Source organism: Lagopus leucura, unplaced genomic scaffold (genome assembly GCF_019238085.1).
Source record: "Lagopus leucura isolate 7727_CA_CO unplaced genomic scaffold, USGS_WTPT01 Super-Scaffold_100009, whole genome shotgun sequence".
Lineage (NCBI taxonomy): Eukaryota > Metazoa > Chordata > Aves > Galliformes > Phasianidae > Lagopus > Lagopus leucura.
The window spans coordinates 2,656,644-2,682,497 of NW_024962266.1; the positions used below are offsets into that span (position 1 = coordinate 2,656,644).

General features: G+C 42.7%; 1 protein-coding gene across 3 annotated transcripts in view; it reads right to left on the bottom strand.

Moving 5' to 3' along the window:
• Positions 1–365: 365 nt before the first annotated feature.
• SMG7 (SMG7 nonsense mediated mRNA decay factor) overlaps positions 366–25,854 on the bottom strand; it is a 45,104-nt gene continuing 19,615 nt past the window's right edge. Inside the window, exons 5-23 of one of the 3 annotated variants that reach the window (XM_042873251.1) lie at positions 25,546–25,717; positions 24,657–24,728; positions 23,838–23,988; positions 23,366–23,501; positions 21,120–21,282; positions 20,165–20,318; positions 18,118–18,188; positions 17,717–17,777; positions 17,053–17,172; positions 16,265–16,697; positions 12,584–12,728; positions 11,042–11,430; positions 9,230–9,595; positions 7,508–7,657; positions 5,378–5,458; positions 4,640–4,799; positions 3,208–3,378; positions 2,967–3,115; positions 366–2,476 (exon numbers count right to left, since the gene is read on the bottom strand). In XM_042873251.1, the coding sequence (XP_042729185.1) occupies positions 2,363–2,476; positions 2,967–3,115; positions 3,208–3,378; positions 4,640–4,799; positions 5,378–5,458; positions 7,508–7,657; positions 9,230–9,595; positions 11,042–11,430; positions 12,584–12,728; positions 16,265–16,697; positions 17,053–17,172; positions 17,717–17,777; positions 18,118–18,188; positions 20,165–20,318; positions 21,120–21,282; positions 23,366–23,501; positions 23,838–23,988; positions 24,657–24,728; positions 25,546–25,717 (3,258 nt within the window). In that variant the 3' untranslated portion in view covers positions 366–2,362. Of the gene's footprint in view, positions 2,477–2,966; positions 3,116–3,207; positions 3,379–4,639; positions 4,800–5,377; positions 5,459–7,507; positions 7,658–9,229; positions 9,596–11,041; positions 11,431–12,583; positions 12,729–16,264; positions 16,698–17,052; positions 17,173–17,716; positions 17,778–18,117; positions 18,189–20,161; positions 20,319–21,119; positions 21,283–23,365; positions 23,502–23,837; positions 23,989–24,656; positions 24,729–25,545; positions 25,718–25,854 lie in introns of all 3 variants that reach the window. The other 2 variants (XM_042873250.1, XM_042873252.1) reach the window with 2 other exon arrangements.

Sequence of the window (25,854 nt, forward strand, 5' to 3'; positions counted from 1 at the left end):
TCTCAAAACTGGAGCAGTGCAGGTGCCATCCTGATTTACAGCAGGGCCACAGCAGAAGGCTGTGTGTCCTTCAGCTCCTGCTGCCTGTGCTCTAATCAGATTTAAGCTCTGGAAGCTGCTACCATCCCAGCCTTTTGGTTCCATACATAAAGCACATTGTACAGCACAGCACAAAACCACGATCCAATTATTTGCACTGAGCCCAAGCCAGAATCTCTGCAATTTATTTAATTTTCTTTCAAACTGGAAAAAAAAAAAAAAAATTAAAGTTCGAACCTTCTTCCAATTTCTCCAGAAAAATAACGTGTTTTTCAAAGCCTGCAGCTGAATTACATGGGGAAATAAACGTAACACACAGACCCGGATGGAGAGAACATGGTTTAATTAAAGGCAAAGCTGATTTCAGCAGCTGCAGTTCTTGCACAGACAGACAAAAAACACAAAAAAAGCTTACGACACAAACCAGTTTCTGTTGGGGTCCCTTCCCTCGCTCCCCAGGGCGCCGGAGGGCGGGATGGGAGTCCCAGCCAAGAGCCAGCCGTGTTCCTGACACCGGGTTCTCATGCACAAGTGGAGCAGTGCGTTGGGACCTGGCACTGCCAGGAGTGAGGTGGTGAACCTGGTCAGCTCGCTGAGGTGCAAGAGTCAGCGGCACTTCTAACACTGGAATGTCGCAGCCGGGGGCACGGCTCAATACACAAACTGAGGGGCTGGGATGGGGAAGGGGGGGGGGCTTAGTCAGTATTAGCATTGGGTGGAAACTTCACTTTTTGGACTTTTTAAAAGGAAATACATCTTCAAAATGCAACAAAGAACAGTGATGTTGCGAAGGTGGAGAACGTGGGGGAGCTGCTCACGCCCTCAGAAGGGTACTGGGCCTCAGTTTTCCCTTTTTACGTTCTTTGGGGCCGCCCGGACTCCAGTGTCACTTAAGCTCCTGCGTGTGCTTTGCTTTGCAGCTGACTTACAGCCCAGAGATCCTGAATCATCACACAAACCCCTATTGCTAAACACAGCAAACGGACATTGAGATCGCTTCCCTGGGAAACCTAACAAAAATGCTGTCTTTTTCTTTAATGACGTTTCCAGTCTTCCTTCCCCCTAAATAAATAGCAAATAAAACATTTTCTTTTCCCTTCTGCACCTTTTCATATGCGAACAGCACTATGCTTCTTCCGTGCGCGGGTTACACACGCGTGTCCGTGGCACCTCAGATCTCCTTCTAGAACTGGAAGTTGAGGGCTGCTGCTGGGAGGGCGGGGGACGGGTTTCTGCAGAGCTGGTGTATGCCTGTGGGGTTCGTACACTCCACACTGTCCAGGCTGACTGTCGTCTTTACCCAGTCCTGCTGGACTCCTGATTACTTTCTGCAAGATGTTGCACACTGGCGATAAAACTACTAGCATCCAGCAAAGATGGAAGGATGGGGAGAGAAAGAAAAAATGAAAAACACTGAAAGCTTTCTACCTACCTATTAAAATGAGTCAGGCTGTGAATGCACAGAGCAGCCTGCCCTTTGCGGGGCTAGCCACTTTGCTACAGTAAAATGTACAGGAATCAAACATTAATTTAAAACCCCATAGCAGTTAACTTGCTCGTCCAGCAGAGTGCTGCAATGCCCCACGTCACCCATTACAGCTCAAACACCTACTGAGAGGAGGGCATTTCATGCTGGAGTCTCTAACCCACCCGTGGGCCGGCCAAAGCCTTTGAGTGAAAGGTGAAGTGGTGTCAAGTGCCAGACTCTCCTTCATGAAACTCCTTTGCTAGCCCAGGAGATAGAGCCCCACCTTGCCACCAACCACCTCTGACTGGAGCAGCAGCTGGGGCTTTCACTGCTACACACTGACTACAAAGCACATCTGTGTACGGAAGAATTCAGTGTGATCTTACTACTGAGATAGTAATAAAGATGTTTAGGAGTAATTTCAACTACATTCTCAGTCAGCAAAGCAATCATTAATGGATTCCTATTTTATATCCCCAAAGAGAGGAAAAGGATTGAGAAGTTCTCATTAGCTTCTCCCATCTGCCCTTCGTTCTCAGCTTTTGCTTCCCATGTGGCTGGGGACATGCACGATGGAGAAGGTGAGAGGCGGTGATATCGGGTCACTGAGTGAGACAAACAGCAGTTCCTCTCTCCCTCCAGAGGGCCCAGGGATTGGGAGAGTTCCTGATGTTGTTTGCTTGCACTGCAGACGTTTTGTGCACACTCAGTGGGTTGGTGGAGCACTTACGCCCTCCTGACAGCAAGGAACAGAAGAGAGGGCTGCCACCTGCACAGGACTGTGTGGGCCAGTCCTGCAAACCCAACATGCCATGGTTTATGGAGCCTTGGTTTGCAAGGGTTGCCACCTCGTTCTCAATGCGGCGGGTTCATGGCGCCTTGTCCACGTTGCTGCTTCTGCTTCTGCTGCATTAACAGCTGCTCCAGGGCCGAGGGTCCAGGGTGCATCATGGAACTGGACCAGATGGACTAAAAACAAACAGTCAACACTAGCACCTCCTGGTTTGAGGCAGACCTTTTCTTTCAGGTGAAAAAGCAGAAACTGTTCTGTGTTCTCTCTTCCCTTTGCAACTCATACCTATCCTGTCATGAAAGTTACCCAGACTTCAAAAGAAGGCCTTCTGAAGAGAGGCTCCCCTTGAAGATTACCCTTGCCTCGTGAACGGAAAAGTCTATCGCACATTAACAATCACTAATTTTAGACTGGTCAAAGCAAATGTTATTTCTCTCAGTTCTGCCAGCCTGTTCTTGTTCCACAAAATACTCAAGAACAGCAGAACTGCAGAACTGTGACATCTCCTAGCACTGGTCACACCTCCCACGCTGCTATGGATCTGCAGGAAAAAACCTTCAAGGTCCCAGTGAACTCAGACGCAGTGCACACTGCCTGTATCCCATGACACCACACCCTTTCCATAGGCAAGCACCCACGCCCAAGCACAGCTTCAGTTCAACACACCTTTAGGCTCTCCATGAGCACAGCTGAGGAGTCCTCCATAGCGGGGCCCTGGGCTGCCCAGGTGCCACTGGGAGCGCTGGACTGGTGCCAGCTGCTCTCTGAGGATGAGGACGTGGCTGGGAGGTAGTCCAGACCAAACCCTCCCATCGCTGAAATGGGGAAGAGAGACAAATTCAAACAAATCTATTGCAAAACAAACGCTGACAGCTGGCTTCTTCCAGGCCTGGAATGCAGCACTTGCCTGGCTTATCTGTTTTCCAGCGGTCTGCGATTCTTCTGTCTCTGTTGTCTGGAGTCCCAATAGGTCCAAAGTTGGAGAAGGGAACAGAATTGTGATTATGGGTTGGAGGGGAGCTTGGCAAGCTGCTGGGGTTGGAGGAGTGAGGAGACTGGCTGGCTGGTGTCGAGTGATCTGATGGTTAGAAGGCAAGAGGAAAAAGGTGAAGATGAGGAACTTCCTCATTCTGACTTTCTTAGTGCTGCTAACCATTCTGCCATCACCATTTTTTCCAATGCTGAAGGCCTGTTTTTATTCCTTCACATGAGTGTAATGCAAATTCCTAAATTCTAAGTGGAAATGTTTGTGCATATAAAAAAACAGAATGACTGTTTAATGCATACGTGCACTTAGCAAAACAAAAAACAACCTCAAGAGGGTTGGCTAACAGATTAAGCTTTCCCCAAGTTTCTTGGGCATCTTTTCTCAAACCAAAGCAATAAAAATCCTATCTCCAAGCTCCACAAGCCAATATAAAATAACTTTAGATCTCAAGGAGCTTCAAGTTCACAACTCAAATTTGAAAGTTTCACATTTCTGTGAATCTGAAAGTAATTCAGACCAGAACCAAACACCGAGCAAAGGAGGAGGCTGACATGGGAGTGTCTGCAGGCAGAGAGTGTTGCCTAAAGAGAACACAGCAGAGCAGGGTGCCAGGAAGCTACGTGGTCTCAAATGAGGTGAAGTGAAAGCTTAAAAGCTGTAACCATGTCCTGCCATTACCCCTGCTAGCATTAAGGCCCTCTGCAGCTCCCTCCATTTCATTTACAGCAGTCACTTCTGGTTTGTTGCAAAAGTTTCACTATGACCAAGCAACATCTGCAGGGGACAAGTTATTTAAAATCCTCTCATTTGTTAGACTCAGCTAACTCCTTCCTTCCTCTCACACTCTGCTGGATTTTTAGTGAGGGTAAAGCCATGACAATTCTAATGTATTTTATGCCCTTCAGAAAATGGTTAAAGAAAAAGCTAGTTTGCTTTGTAGGCTGCTTCAAAAAAAGATCTGTCATATTCTACTCCTCACTCTTTACAGTTTCTCTTTCAAATATCAGCATTATGAAATCTAGTTCGTCCTGCTTTTTCCAAGGAAACAACACTAAAAGCAGGCATTTTAAAAATTAAGTCCTACTCCCAAGTACTTCTGAGGCGTAAGTTGAAAAGATTTCAGGACTTAACACTTCCTGCAACTTTCACCCTGCTCAACTGCTTCAACTAAAATCTGTTACTCTACAATAGAGACAGAATCCCATCACATTTCAGAGGATATGTAAAGATAAACAGAAACCTTCAGACCTCGTAAAAGATTTTCTTTTTAATTTCTAGTTACAGTTAACTTGGAGTAGGTTCAGAATTAACTCCCATCCTCTTGAAGTCGAGACATTCATGCCAGGATTACCTGAGCTGGCTGGAAGGGATGGAGACCATGGGGTCCCTTCAAAGAGAGAATATAGCGAAGTCTCCTGATGGGCAACTGAAGGGGTGACCTCTGTTTTTGTGCTGGTATTCATATTTTTCCCATATACCTCATTAAACATGCTGTTATTTGGATACCTTTCCTGCAAAGCAAAGAAATAAAAAAGCAAGAGCTTGAGTACAAGATTAATTTGAGGAACAGGTCGCACAAATGAAGCAGTTACAGATCTAAACACTTTTCTAACACCTTTCTCATTCCTCAGAATCTTTTTTGAACATTTACTTGACAAAGTCCATCACATTCTGAATTTCTTCTGCTGGATCGCAATGCCTTCATAAACTTTTTATGCTTCCACTCAAAAGACCCTGCTCAGCAGTTCCTTGGAAGAGAAGAGGCATTCCAACAGTCAGGAATAAAGAAACTAGTGTGTCACAAAGCCTGGGGATGAACCCTTTCTCTCAGCAATTCCTCTGAAAGCATCCCAGGAACTCAACAAGACTCAACAGCACATCTGTGAGCTATAGCTAGGATGAATTTCAGAAGACAGTTGATTTTCAAAAACAATAGGAGGCAAAGATCATCTTGCTCATACGGACTAAAATTAGGCATGTGGGTCTCCTTGGTGCTTGCCATTAGTTTGTACCAAAGGATGTGCCTACACATCTAGCTTAAAGGCAAGTTTGAACAGCATAAAGGCTTCCAACTTTGGTCATCACGTACCTGGTTAAGAGAAAAGCCACTGAGGGACAGGAAAGACGACGACTGAGACATCAATTCTGACGGTTTCTCCAACAGGGACTTCTTCAAAAACCAAAAGTGGAAGAGCAGTTAGTGTTCAGCAAAGTGAGCAGGAGGAAAGTAAGCTATGAAGAGCTACCAAAGTATACTTGGTCGTGTTTAAGGTCTCTTGTATTTCAGCCTTGGTACCCTGGAGGATGAGGTGACCAAGCAAAAAACAGAAGATCACAAGTTTCCTTTCTAACTCTAATCATTGCCCAAAATCAAGTGGGACAGGTGAGTGTCTCAGGCAAACCCTGCTAACAGAACAGCTTTTAGAATCCTAAGTGCCTTTGGGTCTGACACGTCTACAGGGGACATTCCTACCAAAGCTACCAAACCTATGGCTGTGTCAGTGAGACAGGATCCTTTCCAGTGACGTGAGAACTCACCCACACCTGCTGAGACCCTTGTATGTTGCTATTCACTGACAGGACTTTTCAGTTTTGAATACTCCTGTACACTCTTAGTAAGATTAGCTGTGAATTTAATCGTGTTAAACAGTGCAAGCCTCATCTAGTGCTCTCTCATTTTCATTAAAAATGACTACAGTTGAAAAGCCCTAGTATTTACAGCACAGGTTCCAAAGCTTCCCCTGGTTTCATGTTAAGATATCGTGGCCTTTTCCATGACCCATTCCATCATCTACACCCCCTCCCATACAGCTGTTATTTGCAGCCTAATGTTTTTCAGCTTCTTTCCTCAGCTCTTAATATCATTAGGTAATAAAAAAAATACAGACATGAAGCAAACCTATTTGGGGAAGAAACTGGTTATCACCAAAGCACAAATCACAGCAACATTCTGAAGCTTGCTTGTCAGACAATGAACACCACTGAATTTAGGATCAGGATCACTGAAGTCACAGAATCAGTAAAATCAATTAAAACCACGTATGATCCAGAATTACATCTGTAGGCTCATTCCAAACAAAAGTTCTCTTGCACTCAAACCAGCTTGACGTATCAGATTTTATTATTCCAATAACAAAAACCTGCATTAGTTTTCCTTCTCTACCGTCATCTTACTATCTGGAATATCTTTGCTTTTGTCCTGTAAGCCTGAGACAAACAGCCTTGTTTCCTTGGCAAGCAGCTCCTAGCTTGTTAGGCTTTCAAAGTGCCAACTCATTACTTTGAAAACACGTTTTAAAAGGCAGACAAAATTCACACTCTGCATATGCACACAGCTTGCACAGAGAAGTATTTCCTTTGACAGCAGACAGCAATCGTAAGAGCTTCAAAGGAAGCTGTTGAAGAAGCAGCTATTTATTAGTTTCTTAGCAAATTTAAGACGACAGCAATGGGTGCCTGCTTTGCTACTGGCTCCTTGCAATGACATGTAGAAAAACCTGAGGAATGGAGTTATTAAGCAGAAATTCCATGTCAAGCCACAAAAAACTCTTCCTTATTACCACCACATTTCCAAAATACGTGTTTAATGAGTTTGCTCCTAGCTATAGAAGAAAGGCTTACTGCATTTTCAGAGGTAATGTAAAAATTCAGCAGCTCAGAGGCCCTCTAGCTACTGAACTGGGAATACATACACATACAGTAATCTGTCAAAACTTACTGTACTGATATAGGAGTTACTGATTATTTGGACAATTGCTTGCAGTTTTCTTCTAAAACCATCTGGCCCTTTTACAGTCTCTTCTGCATTTAATAGTGTGGCTTCCCCCTGCCATTATGCAATCCTCACAACAAAAGACACTCTTGTTCTGATGACTTCCACCATATACATCCTTATTACCAACCCCAAACAACTGCAGAAGAACAGGCATGTTAAATGACAATCCTGTGTCTTTCCCGTGAACTGTGCTGACAAAAAAAGAAGTCCCAGTTACACTGATTGCTCTCCGGACGTGGACAAAGAGCTGTACTTTGTGCTAAGTCACCTCTGCAGTTATCCAGAGCCAGGGGCCTTGGTCTGAGCTCTCACACAGAGACTGACTCAATGGTGAGGAGGTGGAGGGGAGGAATGGGGAGGAGAAAGTAACTTCCCATTTCTTACAACTTCACAGAAGAAAGAGATGCCAGTTAGAGAAGCAGCAGTATTAAGTCAAATACATACAAAGAGGCTTCGTCCAGGAAGAGAGGCGAGAGGCCCCAGCAGAGCTGGGTAAAGATCAGGAGGATTAGAGAAAATCAGCTCTTCCTCCTCCTCCAAGGCAGCCAGACTCTTTAACAGGTCCGGAGGAAGCAAAGGGGAGCTCTTGGGGTCCTAGTGACAGAAACGAGCACAGTGAGACAACAGAAGGCAGAACGGGGAAGAGCAAGAGCTGAGAGAGGCTGAAGCAAAGCAGGACGAGAGAGCAGAGGGAGAGGCAGACTTGTGAGGAGTGCAGAGGGCAGCATGCAGAAGGGTGAGATGAGAAGAGTGCAACAGACAGGTGTGGAGGTGCACAGAGAAAACACTGAGCAGAAAACAAAACCAGCCTAACATGTGCCAGGAGCGCTGCAGCTGCCTGTGAAGTAAGTGGTACAGCCAAAGTGATGGGCAGCTACTTTTAATTAACACAGCACGTGCTTCCCATTGCATTACTGACAAATACCAAAACCTGTTTTTTACATTTAAGGACAATGAACATGATTTATTTTTCCTGATAAGATCTTTAATTATTCTTCCAGAGCTGTGAGTAATTTAGGTTTCAACTATGGTTGCATTTGCATCTTCCTTCCTCTGCTTGTGGAACTGAAATCCTGTTAAGACTCACTTCTCTGCTCATGGCTACTACACCACAGCAGAGCTCCACAGACCAGGCAAAAAAACACCCTGCCAAGTGCAAGTAAAACTTGGCATCCCAAGATTTGGAAAGGGATGCCTAAAACAAGCACCGTGGACACTGTCTCTATCCGTATGCAGTGTGCTTGCACCAAGGCAATGCTTTCCTTTTAGGGATGAGAACAAGGCTTTGACCCACTCTCCATCTAAAAGCCACAGCCTGACATCAGGATAGAGGCAGTCTCCTGGATATTGTCTGGTTTTTCTCCCTGAAGGATAAGCTAAGTGATCCCAGCTGATCTCTTGAACATTGAGTGCATCTACAGAGACATATCTGACCAGAGGTTTAAAAAAGCCTCTGTTTAAGTTTCCTTATAAACAACATTAGAAGCACTTCCAGACAACTCGAGACCGTTAATAAATAACAAAGATGGCAGGCTTTTTATAAACTGCAGCATGAAGCACAACTGCACAGACAGAAGCAAAGTATTCCATCAGTGCAATCAAGAGCTAAGGAAGGGAGTCGCTCAGCTCTCTTGCTGCATGGTGGGATTTGCAGAGGAGGAAAAGCAAAGAAAAAAAAAATCCCACAATGGGGCTGCTCCTACCACCCTTGATTTGTAGCCCAGGCTGAGGCTGCAGTAGCCAAACTATTCAACACACTCAAGGTACTCTGTGGGTGGCAAGAGTTTATTTAAAGGGTAATAACTCAATTGCAATTATTTGGATGGTTTTCATCAGGTGCCAGACAAGAATTTCCCCTGTCAGCTGCCACATTTCTTGACCTGGCAGACACAGTACAGAGATCAGCATCTATATCTACACTGAGCAGAACTTGCACCTCCTTGATTTAAATCTTCAAGAGTCTGATCCCACAACACAGCCCACTGAAGTGGCAAATTCAGTACCATTTGCCAGGATCCCATTTACCAACAACAACATCCAGCCCCCCACTAAATACACTCAGTAACCTGCCTGGGGCTAGAGGGGACTCCTAAACACAGCTCTCCTGCCTGAGCTGTCAGCAATGCCAGAACCTCACTGTTTTTCACTTGTAATACAGATCTTTACCTCAAAGGTCATCCTGGAGACAGCATCCTGCTCTGGACGGAAGACTCCTTGCCGCTTTCCCCTGCGCTCCACATTAGACTGCTGTGCCATCACCCTATTGTCAGCCATGCCAAAGGAAGAGTCCCAGTAATATTCTGGCACCTTGACTTCTGAGGGGTTCTGGTTATATGGCTCTATTGGGAAAGGCTTCATTTTTTTCTCCAGAGGTTGCTGTTGCATCACAGGAGACTGTAATGACTGTTCAAACAATTTTAGAGGATCCTGGGCCTGCAGGTAATAGGACTGCTTTACTGGCATAATCTTCCCCAGTGAACCTTGGACTTGAGGCAGGTTCCAGAGCTGCTTTGATGAGTCTGTCTGTGGAAACTAAGGCAAAGACACATGCTTTCATCAGCAGGTAGGAACAATTAATATTAATTGAATGCCTAAATTCATTCAAACTGTTGTTCTAGCCAACCCATTACAGATATATTACAGGCATTCTAATTTGCTACATTACTCACCAACATTCAGACTCGATAGGCATATTAGCCTCAACAAGCTATGTGCCAATAGTCAAGCATAATCCTTACTTGAAGCCAGCACTTAACAGCACATTTATTAAAGTACTGAACTGCTGTCCAGAACAACAAGAGGGTCTTGCCTGTAAGGTCAGACAGGCCAGAATGCAGATTTTGTCAAGCACGTACATACAGAACTAAGTGTGAGGGAACTGAGCCCAACAGAAAGAGTAAGATTCAGACTCCATTCTCACACTTAAGTGAGACATATTTACAAAGACCCAAGAGAAGCATCTCAGAAACATCACCTTCATACCCTGTCCATAAACAGAAACAGATAAAGCAGATTACCACGTACCCAACTTCCCTCTTAATTCAGAACCATAAGTTCATGCCCCCTAAACTTCATCTGTTTATCAAATTCTCCCAGAAGTTTACAGATCAAAATTCCAAAATAAGATTCTTAACAACAGTTTTTGAAAGATAATCCAGTCACTAATGGTGTTCCTCTGGGGTCAGTGTTGGAGCCAGCCCTGTTTAGTATCTTTACTGATGATCCAGATGAGAGGATTGAGTGCACCCTCAGTAAGTTTGCTGGTGATACCAAGCCGGGAAGAAGTATAAATTCACTTGAGAGCAGGAAGGCCCTTTAGAGGGATCTAGTCAGTCTAGATCAATGGGCTGAGCCCAGCTGTATGAGCTTTAACAAGACCAAGTGCTGGGTCCTGCACTTTGGTCACAACAATCCCATGTGTTGCTACAGGCTTAAGGCAGAGTGGCTGGCAAGCTTTGTGGAGGAAAAGAATCTGGGGGTGTTAGCTGACAGCTGGCAGAACATGAACCAGGAGTGTCCCAAGCATCCTGGCTTGTATCAGAAATAGCATAGTCAGCAGGACCAGGATGTTGATCATCCCCTCTATTCAGCCCTGGTGGGGACATACCTTGAGTGCTGTGTTCAGTTTTGGACCCCTCATTAAAGGAAAGATATGAAGGCCCTGGAGCATGTCCAGAGAAGGGAATAAATGAAAATACTGTGAGGAGCAGCTAATTGGGATGGGTCAGTCTGGAGAACAATTGCTCAGGGGCACCTTTTGGCTCTTAACAACTGCCTGGAAGGAGGCTGTGGTGAGGTGGGGGTCAGCATCTACTCCCAGATATCAGCAACAGGACAAGAGGTAATGGCCTTAAGTTGTGCCAGTGAAGGTTCAGATTGGAAATTAGGAAAAATCTCAGAAGAAGCACTGAGTTACTGGAATAGGTTGCTCAGGGAAGTGGTGAAGTCACTGTCCTTGGAGATTCATGGAAAGCTTACCTGCTGGAACCCAGAGTGGTGTGGCGGACTCTTCCCCAGGCCCTGCACAGCTTTTGTTGGGGACTGTTGTTGCTGTTGCTGGGCCAGAGCTTGGACCTGTAACTGGCTTGCAGATTGTGCTGTTGCCTGAGCTGGTAAAGATGAGAGGGGCTGCTGGGAAGGAGGCGGTGTCTGCTGAGGTCCCTGGGTCATAGGCCCCGGTCCTGAGGGCCGCTGCTGGCTGTAAGGAATGTGGGACTGTTTCCCACCTTGCACCTGGTTTCCTGCAGGCGAGTGAGCCGTGGGCTGGAGGAAGGTTCCTGGGACAGAAACACCACCTGGGAAGGTATACCCTGTGCTCATGGAGAAAGCCACAGGAGGAGGGACAACATAGGTTGGAGGTGGAAACCCTGCAAAAGGAAAATATGCCTTTCATTGCAGTTTCTCATACCAGACAGCTTCCTCAAGAAGAAACTGTTGTGAATTTATTTTGCATATTTACACTATGAGTACAAGAAATAACACCATATATGCACTAGTGTCCTTTTCTGCCTTTGCAAGTACACAGTTACAATCACAGTTCTCAAGTTTACTGCCAGTATTCCAGGTGCTGATAACAGCCTGTCACAGCAGTATCTGTGAGAACTGCAGGATTTCCATCCCTTTATCTCTGTGCTTTTGTTTTCCTCCATTAACTTTCTCACTCACCATTGTGGTGTTTTTGATGTGTTACCTTTGAAGCTCCTACTCCCTCAGTCACACATTTTGAGAAACAAAAGCAATCAATAAGTCTCCTGCCTCCTCCCACAGGATAACTAGTCTCAGGATTAATTTAGATAAGCAGACAGATGGTGAGCAAACCAATCCTCACAGCCGCAAGATCAATTTCTTCCCCTTAGCTCACTCAAGAAAGCCAGGTTTGGAAGGAAGCTTTAATTCTGTCTACGACAAGCCAGATTTCGTGGTGACTTTAGAAAAAGGGAGGTGCTTCTGTCTTATTTAGCAACTGCACAGAGCAGCTGCTGGAATGATGCTGCTCCTTGCTATTCTGCGAGCAAAGATGGACAGCAAGGCATGGCAGGAACACTCCTCAACAAAATGGGAGCATGCAATGCAGCTACAACAGCAGATGACACCACACAAGTAACAGCTTGCAGCGTGAGCATCACTACAAAAGAACTGAGCTATAAAGAAGAAAGCAGTGTGACTGATCTTTTATAATAGTCCTATGCAGAGAGAACGCGTTCTCCTGGGCTTGCAGAAGTCTTTGTCATGTTTTGACTAACTACTGAAACAACCTCCTGTGAAGTGCCTTGATCTTGTACCCACTAAACAAGAAGGTAGCAGATTTCATGACAGATCTTGATTCAGATGCATAAGGAATCTTATTCATTTTGTTTCAGTTCTGCTACACCTATCCTTTACTAGGCTGTAAGAGTCTCAATGTGGGAATGCTTGTTCATTAAAGCAGCTACCACCTTCAGAGGTTATAACAACTAATATTACAGGTTTTTCTTCATAGTCAACAGTAACATCTCACTTTGAACAAACACCACAAATTACCTGGCCGGCTAGGAAGAGGGGGGAAGGCTCCTGGGTGATGAATGGGGATGAACTGCGAACTGCTGGCCTGACTTGGAGTCTGAGTTACAGGTGTTTTCCTGGCTTCAGACACCGGAGTCTTCCTCATCTCTGTCTGGGATTTCACCTAATGCAAAATAAAGCAAGAAGAAGTTAGATTACTTTTCCTGTAATTACCCACATCACAGCTCAAGACAAAAAACAAAATCAGGCTGTCTGACAGATAATTTTCTTTTGCCCTCGGTGTTAGGAGGAGGTTTGGAACATCAGAATGCAATTCCTTGCTCTCTGACCTCAGGCAGGTGACTGTCTGTCTTCAGGCACTCCTTGCCTCACGAAAGCACCTGAAAGATAGCTACCCCAAGACTGCAACAGGCTCCTCCCCTAGTGAGGAAGTGGGAAGCAAACATAATATCCTCAGACCATACAAAGGACTTACCAAGCTACTCGCTTGCAGTGCCTTAAAAAAAAAAAAAAGCTAACAGTGCTATTAATGCTTCTCCTAGGGTGCTGCTACTGCTACTTATCTGCAGCACCTCAACAAACAAACACTACCACCTTCCTACATAACTTTTTCAACCTCCTCACGTGGTGCTGAATATGCACAAACTCCTGAGTATCATGAAATCCTTTTGATCAATGGCATATACAACAAATAGCTGAAGTGCTTAACCTCTTCCAGTTTACTGTGTAACTGCTGTATGTTCTGTTAAAAGAGCTGCACCAGTTAAAGGCAGAGAGAAGAATGTAATGTAATGTTTACCTGATTCTGAGTCAGTTGCAGTCTGGGTCTTCCTGGAGAGGAAGACAGAGGGGAAGACTACTTTCCCTTTCTGTTCAGCTCGGCAGAACTGCCTGGAATGCAAGATGGAGCAGGCAGGAAAAAGACAGCAAGCAAGGAACCCGGGCAATACAGGAAGGGCCCAGGAGCAGACCTGACGCCAAGCCTCAGAGGTGATTGAAAGAAAAAGGTGGTGCTTTTTTTTTGTTTTGTTTTTGTCTTTTAAATCAGGGGCCAAATGAAAAACGCAAACAAAAAGAAAAAAGTCAGTGTGGGATTTATTTTAACATTTAGTTCTGCTGATTTAAAAGGACTAAGAGAACAGGTGCATCTTTCCAAAATATGACTGGGGTGGTGGGACAGATGCATTCAAATTTTCTTTCAAGTCTTTCTCCCATTTAGAAATTGTGGGAGCACAGTTTCGTTTTCATTTCATTAAAAATGTAGGATATGAAACTGGGAGGTTTGGGTGCATTTCTCATCTCCCATTAGAAAAAGTTGGAAGGTAAGTCCTCCTCCTCATGGTCTGGCTGATGCTAAATACCATGAATGATGTAGCAACTTCTGCTCCCACCCTCATGCCACGTCTGCTCACTGCCCACCTTTGCCCTTTGTCACATTCTGAACATTTCACTCATATTGTCCCTTTTCTCCACAGCAAGCCAAACATTTTTATAACTGATACTGCGTGCATTTTTTCATAGTAACATCAGAATTCAAAGATGCTTTTCTGGCAGTGGGATTTCAAAGTTCTAGCCCACCATATGCTGAAAGCTGCAATAAAACATCCCCAAAGGTGGCTTCTGAAAGCTAAATTACCGGATTTGTTTAATCAAGAAAGACAAATTTCAATTGCTTCCCTTGTTTCTCCTTGATCTCACCTCAGAAGCATCAACACTATCAAACCTTTATATCCCTACTGGTCTCAAGGCTCCCCACCTACCGCCTGGGGAAGGCACCATTTCCTCCCAGTGGCCTTTCAAGATAGCATCACCTTGAGTAAGTTTGCATTATATCTCACTTTGCAGCTAGCATCATCACCTCTAGTGAGCAGAATCAACATGTGCCACACTCTCATGATCCTGAGCATGCAATTTTCCACAAATCCATGAAACAGGACTAATCACACAACGATCCTAACATTTTTGCTAAGTAGGATCCGCAATGACTATAGCTTTTAGGTTTTTGAATGAACTATGAAGTAGATAAAGCTTGAAATTTCAAGGAAGGAGAAAGCAAGTAGACTACTAACTGGTACGAAACCTACACTGGCTTGTTTTCAGCAGGGCAAGGAGAAAACCCTCCCCATATTCTGCAGTAGATCTGGGCAAATAAGTCCTCCCAGTCGTATTTCTATTAAAATAGAACACTGTACTAGTTAATATAACTAGAGCTGATGGGGCTAAAAAGTCAGGGTTAATACCTATGCAACAAGAGATGTACAGTGACCAAACAGATCAGAACGCAGTATGCTACACTTGGGTTTGAAATGTGTTTTTGCTGGTTCTGTAAGTCTTAAGACTAAAAAGTCTTTAATATTTGGTAGATCAATTATGTCAAAATGACAGTATCTTCCTTATGCAAAAAACTGCACATACTTATCAGAACATCATGTTTTTCCAGACTCTGGTCCTTCTTTTTCAAGACTGTGGCACAAACACTGAAACTGGGAGTTATGCTCAGGCCTGCAACCACATTCCAGACATGTTCAATAAATAAAATTCCTGTTATCCTACCTCATCTAAGCTGTTTTTCAGGTACCAGTCTCTTGTTGAGTGACTCACAAGCAACTGCCACATGGTTTCTGCAAGCTACTCCCCTTCACACCTGCAAAGACCTTGCCAAAAACTACCAAATGCTGCCAGTGCAGACCTACCAGCTCATAATGTTGATGCCTAACAAGAAATAATCAGGAGGATAACAAGAATGATTCAAGGGTCCAACCAATGCATGCTAGAAAGACACAAAAAGCCGGTTTATCCAGCCTAGGGAAAACAAGATCTTGCTAACAAGGCCCTCAGAACAGTTGCAGAGGAGAAGACAGGTTATTCTGCAGACATGATCTAGGAAGCATTAGGACAGTGGCAAGGGAGGTAAACGCATAACAAAATATGTGCTTATGTGCTTGTAAGAACGGTGAAAAACTCACACAGTTTCTCTAGGGAAACAATAGCACCTCCCCATCTAACCCCCTATTTACTACTGCCCTATGGAAGCCAGAAGAGTAGATTCATTATCAGCTTAAGAAGTGATCATTTTTTGTACACAATGCTCACATAAATGCAGGAAAAAACACACACCTTGAAAAACACAAGTAGAAAAGAGCCACTGATGTGACAACCAACAATCCCGAACAAGGACCTGAGCAGGGTAATTGCAGTCTAAAAGCTGTGTGGTCTTCCTTACTTTCAAGGAGGTCTACCTGACTTCACATGCAGTACAGTGATGCACTCAATTTATTAAATGTGCACAAGCAACTGAACTGAAAATGCAAAGTACCACCCAGTTCTTTCACAGCAGAATACAGCTGGGAAAGAGTGACTAGGACCTGGTCATGCAAGCTGCCCTGTTAACCCGACCAATTTGTGGAACAAGCTATAAGTCCTTGCTTTTTAAAAACATAAACATACAAAATGTCACCTTTCACTGTTCCCTACCTTTTCCTCCCCCCAGAATTGAGACAGCATCAAGGAAAAGAGCAGAAATCCATAGGACAGTAACACGTCTGGTCTCTGAGGTAGACACGTTTCTTTGCACATTGCAGGTCTCTGCAGGACCCGCGGAGAGACCTCAGCTCTACAGTGTTCTGTGCAAGCAGCGATGGCCCTCACTCAATCATCATACTGCCTAAGATACAGCATCCCTTTGATCTCAAGGCTTACCTGAACTGCCACATTCTGCTTTCCTGCTTCTTGTATCTTATCCACACCGCATTTCTTTGTTTCATTCTTTCTTTTGTTGTTATCCTTCTTTCCATCATTCTTACTGGCTACTATTCCTTTGCTATAGTCCCGTCTTTCCCTACCCACATCTTTAGGAGGATAGATCCTCCCCTGCTCTCTGTTCATTTCCCGTGGCTTAATATTTTCTTTAAACGTGACCATTGGTTTTTCTCCCGAGTCACAGTTGTTTAAACTTCTGCCAGATGACAGAACTGATTTGAGTCCAGGGCTCCCATCTGTGGATAGTGGCTCTGCAATAGAAGTTTCCTGCAAGGCGAGGCTCTCTTTGGCTTCACTAGGGTCTTCTAGTATTAATTCTGGGATTTCCGTCAAGAACAACAGCTTTCCCACCTCATTTTCACACTGAATCAGCCTGAAAAAGACAGAGGAATTGAAAAGCATATCCAAATAGGTTTTCATATGGCAACCTCACACATTAACACTCTCTCTCATCTCAGCTGCGCTTCAATACCACTATAAAGGTCTTATCAAACATGATATTTCACTACAAATAATTCCTATCAGAACTAGCTCCTGAAGCAGCGTGCTAACTACAGCACGCTGTGAGTTATTAGTGCTGCCAGTCTTTCAGCATCAGTGCAACGTGCACACCTTATATCAAACTGCTCTATAAAATAATAACAGGTACACCTCTGTCACTTGTACAACCCAAGCTTATGGTAGCAACTGAAAACAACTATTTGCTACTTAAAGCTATTTGTGATTACCTGGGCTGGTTATCAGCAATCCATTTGCCTGTGAAGATCAGTCGCTGTTGCCGTATCCGACGCTGCTGCCCTTCTTTATCTCCTGTAATTGCCTGGTGGCCTTTGGAAAAATCCAAGTTCCTAGCATTGAAATAGGAGAGGATATAATATTAATTACAGTGCTCCCCTCAGCAAAACCACATTCCTTCAGAAACACAATTAGTTGGTATTACTTTATCATAACTTCTGGTATTTCACCAGATCCTACTCACAGCATGACAGTACAGGCATCCAAGTTACAGATCCAATTCTCTATATTAAAGGTGCTTTTTTTGGAGCATGACATTAGTCACAGGACACAGTTAAAAGCAGTAAAAACCAGTAAAAACGTATTATATTTGAAAAAATTATTTTCCTCATTTCTTATTTTTTTCCCCTCTCAGTTTAGCAGCCTGAAGATTGCAGAAGAAAAAGTCATAAGCAATTCTGTGAGCTTGTAACTTTCCTCAGAGCTTTACTGTAGACTGGCACAGAACCTATTTGTCTCTTCAGAATGGAGACTGGAGTCCTATGTTATCTATTCCAACAGTAGCATGCATTCATGAGCAAGATACTATAGGGAACAGGTCAATGTCTACCAAAGTAGCGACACTAGAAAGAGCAGTTGCCTTCAGCTGTCACCCACCTGAATGAGGGTCTCAGAGCCAAGAATCCTTGCAATTCAAATTCTTCTGGAAGGGGGGTTGCTGGTGAATAGACAGTAAACAAGATAAGGAAAGCATCAATGCATTTAGTACAGAACAGTAAAAAGACACCTCAGCAAGGTCTCTATACACAGTGAAGCCTCCTGCTAATGTGCTTGACTGTACTAGGCCAGTCTGCAACCCGAGGAGATAGAATAAAGCACAGTCAGCTGAGCAAGAGAAAGTAGCACTTACCAAGTGTTCATATGCATTCATATAGAAGACAACTTGTTCAGCTATCACCTTCCAACTGCAATTTCCCACATCATCAGAAAAGGCTGTATTGTTTTGTTTTTTTTTTTTCTTAGTTTGTTTTTAAAGCATAGACCAGAAGTATTCTTACCATTATTATTGGATAGATCTTCTTCATGAGGATGGAAGCTGTTTAGAAGAGAAATCAGCCAGGGCCATATGCTGCAAATCAGAAGGCAGACAAATTAAGTGAAAACCACAAAACGTGGAAGCCACTCACCTTATTAGAGAAATATTGAAATCTATTACACTGTTACAGTTCATATTACTTCTCTGATTTCCAATCAAAGGTTTTTCCTCAAGCGTCAGGGAAAAGATCACTGTCTTGAAGTACTTGGTATTTTCAAAAAGCCAGCCTAAGGCTACCCAATAAGCCAGACTCTTACAGTATCATGTTCATGAGCCAACAACTCAGGAAGCTGGCTATGAATTTAACCAGACAAAAACACTGCATGAGCAAAAGTTCAGAGGGATGTGAACTTGCTTGTAATCCGTGTTTTCCAGTCCACAGCTGCCTACTATCAAAAGACGGTAAGTGAATCAGTTTGGACACAAAATGTAAGAGATACACCTGCCATTCTACTGACATTAGCAAAGCTCTGTTGCACTGAAACAGATATCAGAAAGGTAAGAAGGTCTGAAGTAACAGAGATGAAAAGTGGGGGGTTAGCTGGCAGTAACCCAAGCTTGCCCCAGCAATACTGGTACAAGTTAGGACTGGAAATTGGTTACAAAGGTCTTGGAACAAATAATTTAAGAATCACAACAATCACTGCAAAGCTGCTTAGCATTTAACTACTACCAACAGGCTGCCTTATTTATTACCTAAAGTGTAGGCAACCTTCTTTGGCTTTAGCAATGGGCATCGTGGCTATGAAAGCAGCAGGCAAACTATTTTAAGAAGTTGCCTGTTGTGCTAGAAGTGATATGAATATTTGTCCTCCTTCAGCCACAGCCAGGCTTTCAGCCACCAGCCAGCACCTGGACTGAAGAATGCGGCATGCATTTGAAAGCCTGGCTCAGCCACATGCTTGCATTATGTTGTACATTGCTTCTGTATGCTAAAATAAGCAATAACTCCTTCCTGTGACTGACAAAAACAAAAAACAAAAGGAGGGTAAAAAGAGAGAGCACAAGTCTGCTGCAATGTACAGTACATGCCAGCTTTTCACTACAGATTTGAAAGAAAAGAGATTTCATAATAAGAGATCTCTAAATCGGAACAATGTAGTCACGTAAAAAATCTAGATGCAATGTGGTTTGGAAAATTGCTTTCCAAAGAAATAAAACAGGTTAATGCTGATATATTGGTTTTTGTCTCAAGTTCTTGTCTACAGGTTCATCGGCCTTTCCAGGTAAATGCCTTTCCTATTTCAGATGTTCCTCCAGTCTGGAGTAGGGTTAAGGCAGCAAAGCAAGCTGCTTTCGTGCTGTTTTCCTTCCAGTGGTAATCCTAGGAAAAATACTCATCCAACTGTGTCAGTAACTGCTCCAGTCTGAAGAAACATTTACTAGATCAGAAACACTCTACTGAACTGCTATAACTAATGGAAAGTTCACAGGCTATAAACAAGTTGGTTAGTTTTCAACTATTTAAGCGTGTTTATGAGATTAGAAGCAGAAGTGAAAAACCAGCAAGAGTCCAGAACAGTAATGTCTGTGCTGACATTTCAAGACCTTCTCTACCAAAAGCAATTTATTTCCACGATCATGAGCCAAAAAAAATCTGGATTCCAGCTCTGCCCAAGCCAATGACTTACTACATGAAATTAAGGCAAGTATTTTCCTGCCATCTACCTCAATAAATCTGAGAAATCATTACAACAGACCTGACTAATGGTACACTCAGTTATGCTCAAGTTAAATATTATAAAGCAGAATCTTCTTCTGATCTTAACTTTTAAAAGTTACAAGCAACCCTGAAGCCAATTTAAAGCCAAATAAAACACCGAAATTGCTCATGTATCACATGTGTCACTGATGTTTTATGAACACTGTAAGCACATTTTTCAGATGACAAAAATCATAGAAGATGTAACAACAATGTCTAGGATCAGTTTTCCTACCAATCTGTATATCATCAGTCATTATGACCTTACGCAATTAAATGTATCAAAAGAAAGATTAACACTCACTACCGTCTTTCATCTACTACTGCCTCCTGGAAAACACTGGGCCTAAGTTTCAGCCAGTCCATTGAAACCTTCACTGCTGGAAGAGGATATGCAGCCCCAGAGTCCTCCTGGTAGTCATTTTGTAAAGGGCACTTGCACAGAACTCCAAGAAAGGACACTGAAAAGAGAGAAAAGGAAAAAAAAAAATAGTGCAAGAATAACACTTTCAAACTGGTCAAATGATCTCATCAAATAAATCCCTGTCATAAAAGCGTACTTTTAAGAGCTAGTTCTTTCAGCAGTCCAATTACTTCATCTTGAATTCAATGGCAGATCAGATCTCTTCCCCCACCCTATAATGTAGTCTTCTACCATGAAGAATGTTTTTTCCTTTTTTTTTTTTCCCCTCCTCTCTTGCAAGTAAAATGCAAATTCTTTTGATAAGTCAATAAAATTCAGTGAGAACCCCATTACAATCAGACCAGAAAATACTTGTTTGCATATTGTAAGTGGTCAGCTCTCAACCATCTATCCACATTTTATTCACTTTCCATCTCAGCACGTACACAAATTTGTACCTCTGCAGGTAGGCAGCTGTTAGAGCACACCGGCTTAGAAACAGCACCAGATAAAAATGACCTTGGTGCTTTCACAGTGAACTTCAGGCTGGAACCCGGAGGGATTTTGTAAGCTGAGCTTAAGCCTTTTCGAGTTAAGCACTCAAAAATTCAAAAGTCAAGAATTCTCTGCACTTCTACATAACATTATCAAAGGCACAGAAGAGCTGAGACCTAGTCTGTCAGCACCAGGTCACCCTCAGTCCTAGCAAAATAGAAAATAGTTCAGCATTCACCAGCAGCGCTAGACATGAATGACCCTGCATAACCACTCTCTCTTAACTTTCCTCCTTTTGACAGCAAATGACTAATGGATGCCACGTAAAAACAAAAGAAATACAAAGAACAGTTTTCATACTCACTGAAGAGAGCCAGTAGCTGTGTCCAGCAGAGCTGCTCGTCCTGGCTGTAACTGTGCTGCTCTGTTTCACTGCTGAAATCTCGCAGGTGATGCAGTTGAAACAGATTGATAACAGTAATATGTACCAACTGCTGAGAATTGAAGGCCTTTTGAAATAACAACCTCTGCAACAGAGACATATACATAAAACTTGCATTTTTATATGGTAAAGCACACCCCCCTAAAAGGATGAGAGTAGCTGCTACTGCACTGCTGGACTAATGTTTCTGCCCTCAAGGCAACACTCTTTCTACATTTTTTCAGGTCCTCACTAATAGTGCAGCACAAGGCACTCCCAGTAGGACACAGGCAGATGCCTGCTGTTAAACCCAGGGTTTTTGCTCACAGAGGTAACAAATCAAAGAGCCCTTAGGAGTGGTTCTCTTCCAGAAAAAGCGTGGCTGTAATGTGCAATTACAGCACTGTAATGCAATGCAAGAATTGCAGGAGCAAGTGTGCCTGCTGCTCTTCTCAGCCTTTCCAAGAAATATCAGTGATAAGGCAACATTTTAAAATAAAGACAACAGGAAAATTTAACCACAAAGTGATTACGTATTAAAGACTAATTCCACATCTAACTTCATGTGTCGTAGAGTGCTGTGGTTGCCTGCAATAGCACAAGCTATTTACAAATGCATGTCAGTAGGTACGCTGTAGAACACATTTCTCGGAACAGGAGAAGAAACAAACAGTTTTTGGGAGTACTAAGAGGAAAAAAAAAAAAATATATATATATATATATATATATATATATAAAATATATATAAATACATATATATATTTTTTAAATCACAACCAATCTGTTCTGTTTCAGACAACAGTCAGGCAGGCAAACTGCTTAGCCAGCGTAAGCATCAGAAAAAATGTCAGTTCTGTATGCAACCTTGGTTGTTAGTTAAAGGCAAGAAGCATTTGCCAGTTGGCAATTCAAACCACTGATGCTGGCAGGAGCAGAGCCATGGGCCTGGCCGAACACTCCTGCCCCTACAACTGCTTTCCAAATTCACAATTAACATCAGCCACACAAATCAGTCGTTATCCACCATCCAAACAACTTCACATCCACATTCAAGTCATCTAAGTCAGAAGAGTTACTCTCTAGTGAATTAAGCATTGCATGATGTGAACAAAAGCAATCCAAGCAATAAAATAGGGCTAATTAGCTCTATTTCAACACTGTGGATCAATTAAAAAAGTAAGGCCTGAGCCACAAGCCTGAGCAATGCTTGTAGTTATTGATTATAAGCATTGTGGAAAAAGCAGAACTTGCTCAACAGTCAACAACACAAAGAGAGACACAATTATTTAATTTTGAAAAACTCTTAGCACTTAAGCAGCTCACATTCAAAGCTCATACAAGTCTAGCCCTGCTTTTATTTCAATGACTGTTTGGACCTAGCATTTTTAATGCACAATGAAACGTAAACTGACACTACGAAGATGACCTGTATTTCTTTAAGTTGCTAAGACCCACTCCCTTTTTTTCATTTGGAAAAACATCTACTCCATTTGCTCTATTGAACTTATCCATGCTGCTCATTTTCTACTAGTGAAGATGTTTCCAGAAGGCACATAACAGACAATGCTGTATATCCACTTTGAAGTTGTACTACCTTGCACCCATACCTTTAAAAGTTCCCTCTGTTTCAGACTTTGCTGTATTGTTCAGCTTAATGAGCTGTCTGCATAATTAATAGGTACTCCTGGATTTTCCAGAGGAAACATGTTCTGAATAGCCCTGGTCTACGCACAATTTAAGGTTGTACTTTCAAAGGCAAGCCACTGACAAGAGAAGCTAGTTGTCTGAGGAAGATTAAAAGCAGTCTTATTAACCAGTGGGAGTGATGGTATGCCATCCAGAAATGAAGCATTCAAAACTCTTCAGGCAACTGAGCCAAGACTTTCCAGATTAAGCAGGTACTTTTGCAGAGGTATCCAAGAATCATCCAGGTTGAGGAGCAGAGAATCAGCTGCCTTCACTGATTTATACACCAACACGCCACGTATCAAATGGGAAAAATATCCTAATATTTTGCAGAAGTCAACAGAACTATCCACTATTAACTGTGATGCAAACCTTCCATAACTGGCTACTTGAGCTCCACTTGCTTTAGCACGTGAAAAATGTTATTATTGGACTGTAATTTCAGAACTCTGCCACTAAAAATATTCTCTTCAATATACTAATTAATACTTGTTAGAACTAACCTTGAACTGTTCTTCCAGCTTTTCTCGAAGAGGGCTCAGCTTCTCCAAGCTCTTACTCAGGTACACGTGGCCATGGAATTTAATAAATGCCTTGATGAAGTCAGACACACTCCATCGAGTCTTCACCTCATCACGACTATGGTCAGAAAAAAAACACCTGGCTTCAGTCTATGGAATTAAACAGAGCTGCACGTAACATTACAAGCTTTCTCTGTGAAGTTCAAGAAGGAGCAACGTCCATGCAAGGCTGCTTTTTCATGTTGGCACAACATGCTTTTGTCCTGCACTCCCTACTTGCACTAAAAGCATCCCAGACACAGAATATCCTTTGTCCCACACATGCATAACAATGTTCTGACTGGAAAGGGATGTCTAGGGACTTCAGTTTCCACTACCAAACACAACTAAGTTCTGGCAAGGGAGGCAACCTCCTCCATCCTATCTGAACAAAATACATCATGCTTAGCCTCACCTTTCCAGTGCTTTAGAAAGTGCTTTTTGTAGGTTAGTGGATGCAGCTGGGAAAGGAAATTTCACAGCAATGCTTCTGCAGTAGTAGAAAATTGTGGTCAAGTGGTCTCCTTTGGAAGAAGCTAGAATAGCCAACTGATTATAAGGCTGACCTGAAGGAGAGAAAAGACAAGTTGTCCAACAAGTCTCATTAAGTGAAGTGGGTTAGATTTGAGTTCAAGCCTGGTCACTTTAAAAGGGAGTAAAAAGTCCTAAAATTTTCAAGAGACAAGATTCAGATTAGTCTGCTCAGCCTTTTCCTCCAGCCTAATTATCAGTATTATTCAAAAGAAAAAGCTTTGACATTTGTGGCATAGATTTTTTTTTTAATCATATCCTTCAAAATTAGATAACAAACACTCTGCAAGCTTCTTGTATAAATAAGATACTTTCAAACTAGGCTTCTACCACCAACATATTTATTACCCTATAATTAGGTAAGACCTGATCCAGTTTTACCTCATGAAAGAAATTAAATATCAACAGTTCATATTTTTGCCTGCAGTGTAAAATTTTTATTATAAGATGAAGAATAGTTAAGATATAGCTAAAAAATTGAATGACTAATTCAGCATAATGCAGCAGTAAAAGTCTGAGTGAAGCCATGTTATTAAATACTCACAAAAAAAGAAAATTGACACAGATCAGGCAAACAGCTATTACCGAAATGATTTACTGATGGATTAGGCTTTTCTTGTACAGTTGTTTCCAACCACTACACAAGGCAGACACTTCAAATCTTCCTTTCAAATTATGAGACTAATCAGTATCCCCAACTCACCATTAGAAGGGACAAGCTGAGCTGCATGTCTGTAGTAAGACTCTGCCTGGCTTGTCTGATTCCTATATCGAGCTAAAGAAACAAAAAACCCAACAAATTGAGACCAAACAAAAGCAATCTTCCTGCACTTACTTTAGTACAATCCAGTTTACCCCAAGAGTGTTTTATTACCGTTTTAGAAATAAGTATCAGCACTTACAACTACGCCAAACAGCAAGAAGATTCAGCAAGTTAAATTTTTTAAAGACATCCTTTTACCTCAGGTTCAGTTGTCATGGCTTATCATTTTTTATTTAGAAAGATGCTGTGCCAACAGCAACACATCCAAGGAGCTACAAATGTATTTTTTATACTTATCTGCACAACCAGCAACTACACCTACTTTTAGATCATTACATAAACAACTGCAGATTCCTCTAAAAAAAAAAAAAAAAAAGAACTTCTTACAACATTTAGTTCTATTCAGAGGAATTTGTCTGTCAAATTTAATGTTGAAATCAAAACCTCATTTATGAAAGGCTGGATTCCTAACCATCTTCCTCGTATACAAGGGATTTAAAAGTAATGTTCTGAAATGGAAAAGCCTGCTGCAACAAGTTTTTCTCATACTTACCAGTTTCAACAGTTCACTGCTCCCACCTGCATGGACTATGCAGTCAGTATGCTAGGACACAAGATCCTACCACATCACTACAAAGCCACCCTTGAACGTCTCCATGCATTAAAGTTTAACACATAAAAAAATATCTAACAGTGTTGCTTTGCCCTGCAACAGCCAAGTACACCACCAGCCACTAATTTGGAGCACACTCGCACAGATTCCTTGCTGTGAAAGTTAAACACAGAGGCAGAACTCAATGTCCCATCTCTTCTTGCTTTAAAAACTCACCAATATCTCCGAGGTGGACAAGGCAGTGCTGGCAGATGTAGGAGCAGGAGCTAGACTGTGGCTTCACTATGGCGCTGGTGTGCGTCTGTTTATTGCTAATGATTCCCAGCTGGGAAGACTTCACACGACATGGCAAGTCTACATTAAAAACTGTGCACAATTCCTGTAATAACTGGAAGAACAGGTTTAATTTAGGAGCAGTTAGAGGCAGCAATCAGAACAGCACTGAAACAGCAGACAAAACTGGCACACAAATCACCGCTCAGAGGCATGGATTAGCTGAACATGCTTAAAGTCATCAAGTGTAGG